This window comes from Apodemus sylvaticus, chromosome 5, assembly GCF_947179515.1.
Source record: "Apodemus sylvaticus chromosome 5, mApoSyl1.1, whole genome shotgun sequence".
NCBI classification, from domain to species: Eukaryota; Metazoa; Chordata; class Mammalia; order Rodentia; family Muridae; genus Apodemus; species Apodemus sylvaticus.
Window position 1 is genome coordinate 143,348,626 of NC_067476.1, and position 15,343 is coordinate 143,363,968.

Consider the following 15,343-nt stretch of genomic DNA (forward strand, 5'->3'; position numbering starts at 1 on the left):
CAGTAGGAGCCATGGCCATAAAAATAGCCAAGGAATTAGAAAATGGGCCATTGTCATCGCAAGCATGGGCCCAGAGCCTGCCGCCTTAGACCGTGCCACATTGGAGCTGACTCTCAGTCCTCTGTTCTCCGCTCAGGCCCACAGCAGCGAAGCTGTTTTATCATAGTCACCTAGGCCCCACCCAGCTTCCTGGAGCTTACAGTCCACCCTGATGGATGATGGCAGAGTCTGTGGCAGAGGTGCACAGGGATAGGCCATGTCGTCTCGGGTACTCATGGGATTTAGAGGAAGGAACAGGCAGTAACCTTAATAATCAGGCAAGGTTTTGCAAAAGAGGTTGCTTAAAACCAGTATGGACTTGAGGAACACTCAGGGTCCATGGCAGGGAAACATGAGGCCAAGCTGGGTCGAGAATTCTCCCAGCAGCCCTTGCTGCTTGACCACAGCTTGGGGGAGGGGTGGTATTCTAGAAGTGCTGCAGGCTAGAGGGTGGTCAGTAAAAACTGCTGCGTCACAGGCCCTGCATGGGAGAACAGAATGCTATGTGCAGTGTGTCTATAAGCCTGTTTCGTTTGGGAAATTGTTTTTTTAAATAAGAATTGGCTGCAAAGGAAGAGGGGTACAGACAGTCTGGCAGGTCTTGGAGAGAGCCTGTCATCACTTTGGAGGTGTAGAGGGATTACGGACTTGTGAGAAACAATGGGACACTTGTATCTTGTTGCAGATATAACAGAAGCTAGGGGACACATGTGCCAGTGCTGTTGTCTGGACACTGGGAAGAATGATGAGAAAGGGGCTAGGTTCTTGTGATCGGGAGTGGAGGAGTGTGTGTCTTATGGGGAGGTTACCTGTAAAGAGTGGGTAGGCGGAAGTGGCTCATCTCCTGGAGAGGAGAGGAGGGCAGGCTCAGAAGCCGTGGGGAAGTGGGGAGGGGTGGGAGGAGGGCGGAGGGAGACCAAAGGAGTTTATAAAGAACTGACAGACAAGTCAAAGCCTCCGAACGCAGAAAGGATGGCTGTGTGAGAAAAGAGCCGTTCCCTTCCCGTGGCCAGTCCACTTCAGTACCGTGCCACGTGTGCGGGTGCGGTATGGTGTGTCAAACACCTTATTTTTTAATTTTTGAATATGTGTGCAAATGCATTTGCACGTGCGCACATGTATGTGGAGGTCAGAGGGCCACATGTCTCCCACACTCACTCTTTGCCTTTTTTCTGAAATAGTCTCTCACTAAACTTGAAGCTCACCAATTGGGTTAAACTGGCTGGCCATGGGCTCAAGGGGCTCCCGTGTCTGCACCCCCTTACCCCAGCACTGCTTACAAGTATCCGCCCACATGCTAGCTTTTTCCTTGGGTACTAGAGGCCTGAGCTCAGTTCCTTAGGCTTGTATGGCGAGCGCTACCCAAAACAATAACCCTAAATTTTAGAATAGAGAAGCTGATACTTGCTTAGGCCGTTTCTCTTCAGTTTTTCTGGGCCGGAATATGCAGGTGAGTGAGATCATTTTGGCCCCAAGTCATCAGGAAGGAAATCTGAGCTTTGAACTTGTCTTTGTGGCCTCCATGGGTCATGTAGAATGAGGAACACCAGAGCAGAGCGACGAGGGCTTTCCCTGCCGTGTAGCGTGTCCAGACTGGAGGCTCATCTCCGAGTGCCGCCCAGCTTTTATCTGGTGCTTGCTTATTTCCAGGACATCGTGCGGCGCGGGGAGATCATCGACAATGACATGGAGGACGAGCTGTACCTGCGGCGCCTGGACGCTGGCCTCTTCATCCTGCAGCACATCTGCTACATCATGGCGGAGATCTGCAATGCCAGTGTCCCCCAGGTAGGAGGGCTCCTTCCTCCTCCCTGGCCACGCATGGGTAGAAGGACCATACTTCCTGCAGTCCCCTCGCTATGGGTCCTCGGTGTTGGGTGGGGTAAGGATGACAATGCACCCTGGGGACTTCCTCCCCATCCCATTCTTTGCCGTCCTCGTTAGATTCGCCAGCGGGTTCACCAGATCCTGAACATGCGTGGCAGCTCCATCAAGATCGTCAGGCACATCATCAAAGGTGAGTTGGGTGTGCCGGTCGTCTGCAGCTTGTCTCCCTTCCAGCCCCACAACCTAAACACAGATAGAAAGCACCAGTGCAGGACCTAAAACACACATAGGGTGGGGAGGTGGTTCAGCCTCACAGAGCCTGAGGACTTGAATTCAGATCCCTATCACCCATGCGCAAGGCCTGGTGGGGTCAGAAGGATCTTGGATCTTGCTGGCCAGCCATTCCAGCTGAATGTGTCAGTTCATTGAGAAATGACTGTTTAACCTGCGGCCTCTACATGTATGCACACACAAGCATGCACTCACTCACACACAAATAAACAGATCCTTACACATTACACCCACACACTAAAGCCACAACAAAGCAGAAAATAAGGTCATGGTTCTTGGCCACATAGAGTAGTTCAGAGAACGAGGACATGATAAGACACAGCTGTGGCTTTCCCGGTCGAGCAGTGACTCCAAGGTGGCATCTTAACAAGGCTCACCTCACCCTGTGCCAGCGCCGTCCCCTTCCGGGGTTCACACTGAGGAAGAGTCGGGGAAGGTTGGGCGAGGTGGTGCTGCTTTAACCAAGCATAAAGCTGAGAATTCATTTCCTCCGCTCCTGAGGATCTCTCCCAAGTGCGCCTGGGTCTTTTCCTTAGAGAGGAAGCTCTGGAGAGGCTTCTGGTCACCCAGTGAGCCTCAGTCACAAGGCACACTGTCTATGCTGAGCTCAGGCTGGAGGAGCAACGTTGGCTGCTTCAGCTCGTCACTAACTGGGACCTGGTGGGCTTAGGCGTCCGGGGTGACTCCACAGTTGAGGTGACTCTGCAGTTGAGGGTCCTGTCGGGTTGGTGGAGCGCAGGCAGAGCCACTTTCCTCCTGGACCTTCGTCGGCGCACTGCTTAGATGAGCAGTTGGGCGACAGGCACTGAGGTTTCGCATATCAGTTGCCCGTAGCTCCTTGCAGGGAGAGGATGGGAAGGTGAGCAGCTATGGGGCCAGCTCCAGATCTGTCTCCTTACTCCGCAATGGCTGTGTTACCTCAGGAGGAGACTCAGGCTCTGTGCACCGTGCAGGCGAAGGAGGTGGCTGCAGCGGTTAATGGGAACTGATGGAGTCTCTCAGTAAGCTCAATACATGATGGTCATAAAACATTAGGTAATTATGCTCATCACTGCCATCAGAAAGGCTCAGCTAAAGGCCTGCGGGAGGCCTCGAGAGAGAGACGTGACATGAAGCTGGTCTGGGGGCTGAGACAGCGACATTCTAAGAGGAAAGGACAGTATGAGTGAAGGCATGGGGCTGGGAGCCAAGTGCTTGGCACAGCCCTGCCAGGCTCAGGCATGGACCCATGGGTGGTGTCCATTCTGATGACGGACAGTTGTTAGGAGACCTTAGCATCTGCTCTTCTCTCCAAAGAGAAGACGGTGGGTGGCCCTGGCCCTGTGGAGGACCCTAGGTGTTCCCTCCAGTGTCAGCCCCATGAATTCATTAGTGTGAGCCGGCCTCCTGGGAGTGGGGGTGTGGTGACTGCACCTCCAGCCTCTAAGTGCCTCTTCTTTCCAACACCTACACGCTCAGTCAGAGCTTCTGAGCCCCTCGGCTCTGCCGCCTTGCTTCCAGGCTTCTCTCCACACCTCCATCCCTTTAGTCAAAACAGCAAGCTTCCAGGAAGGGAACAGTGTTGGTTGCACCTTGAAACATAGTAGGTGGATGTTTTCCTTGCCGAACTGTTCTGTGTAGACCTAGGTCATTCAAAACATCCTGTTGAAGCCTGCAGTCAAGCCAGCCTCTGCTGCCCTCTGTGCTGGCTTCCCCTGCAGCTGACAGCAGTATTCACTGAGGGTGAGGGCTGCTATGGCTTCCTTCCCCCACCTCTGACCACGCCCTCCTACTACACCCAGTTCTCTGAGCATTGACCACACACAGCTAGCCCTACAGGAAGTCCTGCCCACTCTGCCTCCTGAAGCTGCCTAGAATCCATCCCCTCCTCGCCGTCTGTATTCCTCCCAAGGCCTTTATCACAGCCAGTAATTGTTTTTATTTATGTGTTTGTTTACTCATTTGATCTGTCTCACGCATTAAAATGGAAGCCCCGTGATATAAGGCATCGCTGTCTTGTTCACCAAGTCTCCTTGTTCCTAGGACAGCTGGCTCATAATAGGAACTCAACAGTGTGTCAGCACTGCTCCTCAAAGGTCTCTGTAGGGATTAATGGCGCTGATGTCTCCTAAGGCTCCTCTTGGCTCTTCAGGTGCTAGCTAGGCACTGTGTCATGGAGTATGCAGATCTGAGGGACACAGATGGATCAATGACCAGTTACAATTCACTCACTCTGGACACTGCTCTGGCACAGATCAACCTCTAGTGCAGGAGAGACAGTGTATTCCTTCTCCTGTTGATCACAGACATAGCATGCTAAGTGCCACCCAAGAGTTGTAAACGTGGAGCTAAGGGGCAGCAGACAGGCAGTAGGGCAGTGAGCAACCCAAGCCCATCCAGGTAGACGAGCAGAGGCCAGAGGCCTGGCAGGCAGCAGTGATCTGGACTAGGTCCCAGCAGTGAGGCACTGGTACTACGGCAGGTTATGGATTCTTTGGGTTCATAAAGAACTTGGGATGCCTATGAACACCTCACTAGAGCTCACAGGAGATGGTTTGGATATCTGAAGCCATTAGTGTGTGGGTGACAGCAGGGAACTGGACACCATTGCTAGGTCAAGAAGGCCTGCACCAATGATGCTGACCTTTATAATAAGAGGGCCTCAGTGCCCTGTGATCCAGGGCCAGTGCCATAACGGTGGCGCCCCTTACAGGGTGCAGAAGGACCCTCAGGGCCTGTCACTTGGCAGTGTGAGTCAGTGCTGAGATTAGAGGGCAGGCAGTACATCAGGGCTGGCTCTGCAGGCCACCCCAGGAAGCCTGCCCTGCCCTCCTCACCCCTGTCTCTCCCCTACCCTACCTCACCAAAATGAGTGAAGAAACAAAGCCTCGTAAAGAACACCAGCTCATCACTCTGTCCTCTTTGATTTTAATTTTGTTTTTCAGTTTGGGTTGCTTCCTTTTTTTTTTAACATACTAATTAGATGAGAGCTTTTTTCTTTGATTTTATGGCCTACATATTTCCTAAGTTTTGCTGGCAGGATGACAGCTGATGTATCCCTTGAGGTCTCAGGAAACCGCTGATGAGGCAGGCCCAGCAGGGGACTTTCCCAGGGCTTTTAGTCCCCTTTTTCCTAGTTTCCTCCCTCCTTTTCTGTTGGGGGGTGCCAAGAGCACCAGAATAATTGATGGCTCATTAAAGCCCTGCTTTCTGCAGACTGCTTACTCGGCGCTCCCTGGTCCAGCCATCCCCACACAGGCAGACAAGCCTGAAGACCACAGGCCCTTGAGGGAACTGAGAAGGGCAGTTCCCCCTGTGGGCTCCCCAGGCTAGTGGTGGCTCCTGCCTCTACCCTTGATACCTGGCACAGAGCAGGGCATGTTCACCACTGAGTGAACTGTATACCAAGGTGGGTCTTTAGGCTTCTCTTTGACAGAAATCCAACCTCAGAGGAAGAACAGTACCCCACTGACACACACACACACACCCTTCTTGGACTTTGTTGTTGTTTTGGTTTTAGGGGTTTGTTTTGCTTTCTTATTTTATTTTTTTGAGAGAGGGTCTCCCTCTGTAGCCCTGTGATCCTCCTGCCTCAGCCTCCTGAACAGCCATGATTACAGGCCTGTGACATGAGACCAGGCTTAATCATACTTTTATCACGTGTTGCCTATGGTCATCCAGCAGCCCTGGAATGCAGGGTGACCACCGAGCACACAAGGACTCCAAGACTGCTGGGGTCGAGTGGTATCAGCCATGTCCCACGCCACTCAGGTGCCTGTTGTAAGGCTGACGTGTGCTGGATGTCTAGAAGCAGGATGTGCTCATTACGTGGGGCCCTTTCTCCCTTGGCCTGGAGCTGGCAGCAGCCTGGACTGAGGAACCAGCGGTAAAGCTGTGACCATGCAGTCCAGCCTCCAGATAGTGGCAAGTGGGAGCTTTAGCAGCCAGCTAGAATGGCCATGTGGCCCATCAGTGCCAACAGCAACTTCCTGTCTCAGAGGGTGTCCTTAATAAGTTCCACTGACCCAGCAAAATGTCCTGCTAAAGCATGTCACCAACCCCAGTGTTGTCAAACAGGCACTATGGACCTGAGGGACCTGCCTTGGCAGTTATGTCTTGTGTTTGGTGTGTGTCATGAAGTCTTCAGTGTGGAGACGCTGGCCTGCCCATCCCTCCGTCCTCCATCCTGCATCGTAAGGAGCTCTGAGCAGGCTGCTCGCACTGGCCCAGACCCCTACCTGGAAAACAGCTTTCTCTTTGCCCTCCCCATGCCCTCCCTTTCCCTCTCAACATAAACAGAACAGCTTGTATTCCATGTCTGTGTGGTAAACCTGCTGTCTAAAGTTTGCTTTAATATTTATGCGTTCAGCACTGCTGCCTGGGTTAGAGCTCCATCAAAGCCCATATTCTAAGAGCCTTTCAAATGCTGTGAAGTAGGGAAGGGCGGTGCTGTCTCCCTCTCTCTAGCCCACCCCCCTCCTTCCTTCCCTTCCCTGGTCCTCCATCACCCTCTCTTCCCTACCCCAGAGTGCTCCCTTCAGCTAGCATCTCTCCTCTTCCTTCCACACACAGCAAAGAGAACGCTCCCCAAGACCTCTGGGAGGAATCTGTTCAATATTTATCAACTGCTGCAGCAGCTGAAATAACCGGCAGCAGCCAGCAACAAGACCTGCTCTAACCAGAACTCCAGAAACAAAGGTGGAGGCTAGGCCCAGGCCATGGCCCAGCTGTACTGTGGATACAAACTACCAGAGACTATAGGAGCCAGGGTGGGGGTTGGGGGGCTGCTTCTGCAGAAGGCCAGCTCCCTGTGGGCCTTGGTCTATTCCCTGCCCTTGACTTGCATGTGTTTCTGAGAACTGCTCTGAAGTGCCCAGTCCACCTCATGCCTGCCGCGGTCACTGATGCCCTTCAGCACAGCAGCGCACCAGGCTGCACTGTGGACCTGCTTCAAGAAGCTGCAGGAACAGACTTTCCCTGAGTTTAGGAGTAGGCAAAGGCAGAGTATTTTGGTCTCAGATTGCCACTTTGGGGACCAGCCTCACCCTGGTTGTGGGTAAATTCCCCAGACCAATCTTCTCATAAGCCATACTGAGGCCAACACTTTAGTTCCCTCACATTTTCGGGGGCTTCTCCGAGCAGGCCTGGCCCTTCGGCCTGCCCATGGTTCGGCCACATCTGTAGAACCAGACACCAGTAAATGTGACCGTTCCCAGGGTGTGGCTCATCCGCCAGACTTGCCTCCCCTGCCACAGGCTGATTGAGAAACCTGCTAAGGTGGCCATGGGGACATGGCATTCACAGCCTTGGCAGAGAGAGCTCAGCAGAGGGTATGGCACAGGCTTGCTCCCTGTTCTCTGCATCTGGGATGAGGTCCCTCCAGGGAAGTGACTGGGAACATCCACTGAGAACTGAAACAGACAGATCACACTGGGGCAGGAGAGGATGTGGTCCCCAGAGCTTGATGACCAATCAGGATCTGCTGTTCACTACCCAGCCCTGGGCAGTCCTCCACAGATCTCTTAGGTCCTCAGTGAGCCTCCCTCCCCACAACTCCTGGCAGCCACCATGTGTTCTTGTTTACATCTCCTTACCCTCGGTGGCAGGTAGGCATTGCAGAAGCATAGCCCTTCTCTTCCTCTTGCTGGACTAGGGACTGAATGCATGGCCTTGTTCATGCCAGCCGATTGCTCTAGCGCTGAGACACACCCCAGGGTTTCCTATTTAAGCAGCAGAGTGAGCCTCAATCCTTGTGATTCTAGGATGTTCTCCCATGATTCCATGTCCCCTGACTACAAAGCCAATGAGCTAGACCCTGGGAACAGTCACACTGGTGCCTGGTTCTACAGATGTGGCCGAACCACAGGCAGGCCGAAGGGCCAGGCCTGCTCGGAGAAGCCCCCGAAGATGTGACAAAACTGAGGTGCATGGCACATACATGCCAAGCTCCCCTCTTACGAGTTTGTGCTACTGTAACAAAATGCCTGAGGCGGGATACTTTATTATAAAGGAGGAAATTTATTTTTTTAAAGTTCTGGAGGCTGGGACGTTCAAGATCAAAGTTGGTCTTTGGCATATGAGAGAAAAGCCAAGAATGTTGTCTGTCCCATGTGGCAGAACAAAAGGCCCTCATTGTTCCCCAGAGATCTGTGTAAGAGTCACATATCCCATTCACGCAGGGGTGGGGCCACAGCAGGAATGGATGAGGGCTGCAGATGTTCAGCACCTTAGTGCCCACTAGGTTTGTGTTGGGGAACGGCTTGAAGGCTGAAGACAGATGTGCTGGGCAAGGACATGGGTGTGGAAAGGTAGGTCAGACCTTGTCAGGAGAGCTTCCAGGATCACCGCTCTAGCTGCCCTGAGGAGCTGGTCCTCGGTGGCTCACAAGCCCCAGGCTCCTTGTACACACTAAGATTTGGGAGCAGTGTGGAAAGACAGAGCTCAGGGGACCACATCCATGGTCCAGCTAACTCACCCTGTCCTTTTTCCCTAGAGTACGCAGAGAACATCGGAGATGGCCGGAGCCCTGAGTTCCGGGAAACTGAGCAGAAGCGCATCCTGGGCTTGTTGGAGAACTTCTAGAATGCTAGGCAGACCGTGACAGCCACGGACCCCTGGCTCCCTCCTGGAAACCATTTTTACAGTTGTATGGCTTGAACAAATTAAAGCTAGTTTTGGTATCCTGGGGCTGACATTGTGTGCGCAAGCTTCCCACCAACCCTGTCCCACTCCTCCCTAGTGAGCACAGGCACACCCAAGGAAGGCCAGAGAGCCGGTGATGGTGAAGGAGGCACTGTGGGCAGCACAGTAGTCTGAACAGGGCTCTGGGACCACAGGGCATAGGAGATCGCCTGACACTGTGGTCGGTCCCAGCACATCGCAGTCCCAGTGCTTCTAGGTTGAACTGCCTCGAGTAGGCGAGTCTGTAGACACAACAGAGCTGTGGCTGCCGGAGCTCAGGAGCAGGGAATGGTGGAGGAACAGTCAAAGGCTGCTTGGTCTTCTCACAGTGGAGTGGGACGCTCTGTGGTTGGTCACGGGATGGTTACCTGTTTGTGAGCACACTGATGCCACTGAGTTGTACATTCTCAGAGTGATGTGGTTTGTATCTGGTAAAGCTGTTGAGGGAAGGCGGCTGCTAACAGTCTGATCTGCTTCTCTAGTCTTGTGATGCGCTTCCCACAGAATTGTTATAACACTTGTGGGAATTTGAACGTTACCATTTGCAACCGTAAGATTTTATTCTTGGTTGAGTATGGTGGTGCAGGCCTTTAATCCCAGCACTTGAGAGGTAAAGGCAGGCAGATCTCTGAGTTCAAAGCTAATACAGTCTACAAAGCAAGGTCCAGAACTAACAGGACTACAAAGAGAAACCCTGTCTCAAAAAAAAACAAAAAAACAAAAAAAAAGCAAATTAATAATAACAGTGATAATCTGTACATAGTCCTGGTACTGGTGTTTTAGGCTCCTGAGAGATTCTGAGCATAGGGGTCAGGGGTGTGGGTAATGTCGGCAGATGACCCTGACCTTATCCTCAAGTGTGACCCATTGGATATATGGTTTTGACCTCTTGTGACATCCCCAGAACAGGCTGGCAGTGCCCTAGTGCTGCTCCTGGGAATGAAGAGCCCGTGACAGATGTGGTGGGTAGCTTTCATACTGACTTCCATCTGCGGTGGCTGTGGCTTGGGAAGTGTCGTCTTTCCTCCTGGCTGAGGTGACATGAAGGCCTCCCCACCACCACCCTGCCGACATCACAGCCTGCTCTGAGAGTCCTCACGTGCCAGGGAGTGCAGTGCAGCCATGGGGACCCAGAGGCTCCTCCCAGCAAAGCATGAGCCCTCGGTTACCAAAGGAGCTAAAAGGAATGCCACAGCCGTGGTCCCCATGCCACACAGCCTCTTGCTTCTTCCTGAACCCCAAGGGACCCGCATCAGCCACCTGCACACCTGCTTCCGTGTGGTGCCCAACACAGGCAGCACCGGCAGAGCCGGCCCCGACGTGTGTCAGCTCTGGGAGGCTGTGTGAAGATGGAGAGGGTTTGTCCCATCATGAACTGAGGGACATCCCAAGCAGTGTGGCAGAAGCAGGTTACACAGCGTTTACAGCTTATGTCACCTCTGTGGCTGACAGAGTTACACACGGAACACTTACTCCAAACCCTGCGCCTTGTACCCATATTTCTCTTTGCAGCAATCCTGTTGGCCTGGCCATCCCCAACAATGGGAAGCCAATACTGAGGTCGTAGTCTCAGGGTTACACAGGGCTCAGGTCCTGTGGCCAGTGAACCACAACCCAGATTCGAACCAAAGTTTGTCTGATCCTCCCGTGTCAGAGCACTGGCTGGCATGGTTTCCATCCCTGTGTTGTCTCTGCCAATGCGCACTTTAATGAGTCCACAGAACAGAGCTGTGGACAGGGACCTATGGAATCGCTGACTTCTCCAGCTAAAGCAGGGCCCCCTTTGATCATTCACGCAATCATCTCCCAGTTTGTGGACAGCACTGTCCAGTCGTGAGCTTCCAAAGGCCTGTTGTCCATATGCAGGTTAACCAGCTCAGGGAGCCAGGCTTCGTGGATCCCCAGACACCAGCCCTGTCGGCGGCTCCCTCCACCTGTCTGCATGCCTCTCATAAGCTGCCTGAGATCCTTTTATACGCCAAAGCCCTTCTGTCAAAATAGATCAGAACTTGTCTCCCTTAGTCTCTCCAATGAACACTGCTTAGCATGTGCAAGGCCCTGGGTTCGGGGCCCGATACCTCACCCCTACATACACGCACATGCACACGCACACACAAACATTGACAGATGATGAGTGGGCCATTTCCGATAGGTATAAGGGGAGAGGAATCCTTCCAGGGACTGTGGAAGGATTAATAATAACCAATGGGACATGATTAATAAGTTATTACTTCTTTTTTTTTAAGATTTATTATATGTAAGTACACTTTAGCTGTCTTCAGACACCCCAGAAGAGGGTGTCAGATCTCATTAAGGATAGTTGTGAGCCACCATGTGGTTGCTGGGATTGAACTCAGGACCTTCGGAAGAGCAGTCAGTGTTCTTAACCACTGAGCCATCTCTCCAGCCCCTGAATTATTACTTCTGTCCTGATCATAGCCCCCTACTCCATAAAGCTGAGACCTTTAAATGAACTCTGACCCATGTCTTTCTGCTAACTAGGAACCCTGGGCTCCTGGGCTGTGGTACCAGCTCCTGAAGCTACTCACAGCTGACTAAGATGCCATCTGCTTCACAGAGCAGCTTGTGCCCACTCCCTGCCCTGAGAGGGCTCCGTGGGCTCCCGTGAAGGCCATCTTCTCTTGTCCTTGGTTCCGTCAACTCTTGGGGCTCAGAGCTCTTCCTTCCCGTCCATCCCGTGCCCACAGTCGAGTGGAACCAGAGCAGAGCACCCCAGAGAGGTAGTCGGTATTCTCCCATCCAGATGTGACCTAAGAAACCTTAGCTAGAAATTCCTGAGGGAAAGGTCATGTCTGCCTCCTTCACAGACTGCTTCAAGGTAGGCTCTACACACCTGAATCTAGTGGCAGCAAGATGGGCGAGACTGAGAGATTTGCATGCAGGCTGAATTCCTTTCTGTGAGGCGCTGTTGTCGGGTGCTGGAAGGCATCCCTCAGTCACCCATAGTAAGTACCAGTGCCCAGGTGGCACCTTCTGCTATTACCAGAAGCGTCAATTTAGTGTCAGCAGGGAGACAAGACTCACTTTCCTAGAGGCAAAACTTCTTGATGAGATTTCTTACCCAGCAGCAGAGGTAAAGACAGGCCCACATTTTCAATCTGCTGTGTTCTTTGGTGCACAGGGAAGCTGGGAGGATCACGGCGGTGGGCCTTAATTATTGGTGCCAGGATAAGGAGCAAGTTTCTCCCACTCACCTTCATCTTGATTAGCTAATGCACGCCCTTGGTAGAGGCTTGTGAAGGCACATAAGGGGGCTCTGCACAAATCTCCCCTCCAGATGTGTCTCCTGACCACTCAGTCCCCTCCAGAAAGCAGCCCCTACTGACTCAACCAGGCATCCCCTCCAGGTCCACCCAGGATGGGCACATCTCGTTCCCTCTCTTGCTTCCCATTTGACATTGACTGCACGGCACAACAGCCGAGCTTCGTTACAGAGCTGGGCCTTGATGTAGCTGCGGAGTTAATGGGCACATTGCTTACTGCCGATCTTTGGCTCAGGTACTAGTCTGTAAACATGTTCACCGTCATTCCACAGGTCTGTTTCAATTCTAAAGGAGAGTTGCAAAGTCAAGGAGGAGAGGGCATTTGTCATTGTCACCCATGTGGACATGTCCTAAGTCCTCCTGCTTAGGGAGCAGGTGGCTCTGGTGGCATTTGGCCAGCGTCTCTCATGTGAGTCACTCCAGGGTTTTAGCATGCCTTTGCAAGAGGTGTGGTCTATTTGCTGGTGGCCCCCGTGTCTCTCCACAGGCCACAGGTTTCCACAGGCCACAGGCTTCCACTACAGTCCTCCCTGACTAACCACATTTCAACCTAACCTGGAGCGACCTTGGCCCAGAGGGCGGAGCTGAGAATTCAATCTAGCCAACCATGCCCCTGATCCAGAGCCACCGTTCCCCACGTGAAGGAAGAAAGGTAAAAAAGGTAATGCAGAACAAACCGGAAGCAGAGCCCTGGCTAAGTGTTCAGGAGGCTCCGGGACAGCCCCTCCCCCACCTGGCAGCTGCAGCCCCTGTAGGTCCCCTGCCTCCCTCTGCATGGGTGATGGTCACTAGAGCCTTTCCCATGGCCTAGCCCAACAAGCCCCATGAAAGAAGGGTTGGGGGAAGGGTCATGCCTCGTCTTCCTCCTTACTTCAGGGCAAGACTTGTCTCTACTTCCTGTAGCCCTTTCAATCCTTGCAGAAAGAAGAGGGACAGCCTACAGTAGCCCAGGAAGCTGAACTCTGACCCCCAGGCAGGAAACAGCCTCAGAGTCACTAGGACAGGGACTAAGGGAGAACAGCTTCAGTCTCTATCCATCTGCCCAGACTGTCCTTAGCCTTCTTGGACCTAGGCAGGTGGGTAGAAGCCAGGCCACGTGCCTGACCACGGCCTCCATCTAGCCCACCCAGGAAAGCCTGGAACTCAGCCCAGCCTCCTGGGACCCCTGCCCACTACTGGGTCTCACTAAGGGGCTGGTTACCTTTGTGGACCCCCCACAGACTTCGTCACCTATCCCCCCACCTTTTAGTGATCAGCTACCAGACACCATGTGGGAACAAAGCAGTTATCATCCCTACCTTGAGGGAGCTCTTACCTCAGAAAACAAACCGGAAGTCAGTAAACTTGTAAACAAACGCAGAGGACAATTTCTGAGAGTCAAAAGCACAAGTAAGGCACACAGGACTGAGGAACAAGGGGGTGGCCAGGCTTAGTGTCCTAGAAAGGCCTGTGTGTGACTATCCCTTCAGGACCTGAGCAGAGACAGGGAGTAGGAAACCTAGAGTAAAAGGATCCATGTGTGTACAAAAGTCCCAAGGCAGAGAGAAGACATGTAGGTCTCCAGAAAGCACCAAAGAGGCCACCGTGGCAGGACTCGGGAGAGGCAGGGGTCGATCAGGAGGGGCCAGAGCAGCAGGCAGAGGAGGGGAGTCCTGAACTTGGAAGGGGTGAGGCCTGACTTTGAAACCATGCCCTGGGGAGACCTGAGGCAGAGCTGTGGAAGAAGACATGGTGAGAAGGCGCTCCAAGGACCAGTAGAGCCTGGACCAGTGAAGAGGCCCTGGTGTTACGGGCCACAGGGGCCACCATCGAAGATCGGGGTAGGAAGATAGAGGCAGAACCCACCATCCTCTGCACAGGAGGCCCTGCCCAGAGGCATCCCCAGCAATGAGGCTTGGGAGCCTTTTCCTGGGCCAGCAGGAGCCAGGGGGGCGGTGGAGAGCCTGGCTCAGTATATAAATATCTTTAATGAATAAATAGAAGTGCTTTTAAGGCTGCTGAGTCCCATCATTTCCACCTGCCATAAAATTTCATTAGAGCAGGCGCTGCAGGGGACAGCCGGCTGCCATACATCCACCCGCCCGCCCCAGCCCTGCCCGGCTCCCCGGTGACCGTGTGAGCCCAGTGTTCTACACACGCATGCCCTGTCCTGGGCCTAGGGACACTGGTCCTTCCCACACCCAGACAAGCATGGGGCCACAGGACAGTCTCCTCCTTGTGACACAGGAACCCTGCAGCCTTTCCCTCCAATTCACTTGAGCTGAGTTCAGGGGCAGCTGCTTTCGAAATAAAGGAGTTCCTGGAACCTCAGAGCTAGCGAAGCCCCACTTTGGGGAATTGAGCTTTCCAAGTGAGGAAATAGAACCCCATCAGAGCAGGTGGCTATGCTAAGGTCACTCCAGATAGCAGACCCAGCACTCAAGCTATCATAATTATAATAATTATGCTGCACTTAATAATTATATATAATTGCTGCACTCTTTAGTACCAGATAAATAGTCATTGGGTCAAGCCTTTGTCAAGTGCCATTTCCCTGATTCATCACTGACTGACCCATTTAGCAGATGCAAACACTGAGGCCCAGCAATGGTGAGATACACACCTGGGTCTCTAAGTAGCACTTTTCCCTTGTTATCATGTGTGCTGGGCCTGGGGTTGTGTTTTCCCTAACCTCAGTCATCAAAATGGGCAGTTGAGACAATCTGACACTCTGTAGCTCAGGGTAGCCTCAAATTCACAGCAAATCTCTGGCCTCAGCCTCTGTGGTACTAGTACAAGTGTGAGTCACCACGCCCAGCTTTAAACTAGAAGTCAATGAAAAGACTGGGTGGGAAAATTCCGAGTGACAGCAAGCACCAGCAGCAGCACCAAGTCTGTGAACCGCAGGCCATTGGCAGAAGCGCACCTCTGAGCCCAGCGATGTCTCACAAGGTTCCTCACCAGCTCTACAGATGAAACACTGAACAGAGAAGTCAGGGATCTGCACAAAGTCACACAGCTCTCATTGCAATGCTGGGTAGGGATTCTCTGGTCTCTCTGGTGTCCCCACTGCCACTGAGCATGCCCAGCTGGTAACCTACCTGGACATCCAGTCAACAGTTAGGCCCGTTAGGTGACCATCCACAGCCCTGCCAGAATCTTCGCCCCTTGTCTCACCTCAACCCTCTGGGAGCCAGGGGACAGGTTCCTAGGCCAGCTGCTGCAAGGAGAGGGGGCCTCCTGGACAGTGACCACAACACACA

The 15,343-nt window shown here is 53.0% G+C and overlaps 1 protein-coding gene across 2 annotated transcripts in view; it reads left to right on the plus strand.

Annotated features, from left to right (window-relative positions):
- Ctnnbl1 (catenin beta like 1) overlaps window positions 1-8,816 on the plus strand; it is a 152,542-nt gene extending 143,726 nt beyond the window's left edge. Inside the window, exons 14-17 of one of the 2 annotated variants that reach the window (XR_007977993.1) lie at window positions 1,690-1,827; window positions 1,984-2,056; window positions 6,709-6,834; window positions 8,630-8,816. Coding sequence is in view for 1 of the 2 variants with exons in the window: in XM_052184144.1 (XP_052040104.1) it covers window positions 1,690-1,827; window positions 1,984-2,056; window positions 8,630-8,718 (300 nt within the window). In the remaining variant the exon portion in view is untranslated. The remainder of the gene's footprint in view (window positions 1-1,689; window positions 1,828-1,983; window positions 2,057-6,708; window positions 6,835-8,629) is intronic. The other variant, XM_052184144.1, reaches the window with a different exon arrangement.
- The last annotated feature ends 6,527 nt before the right edge of the window (window positions 8,817-15,343 follow it).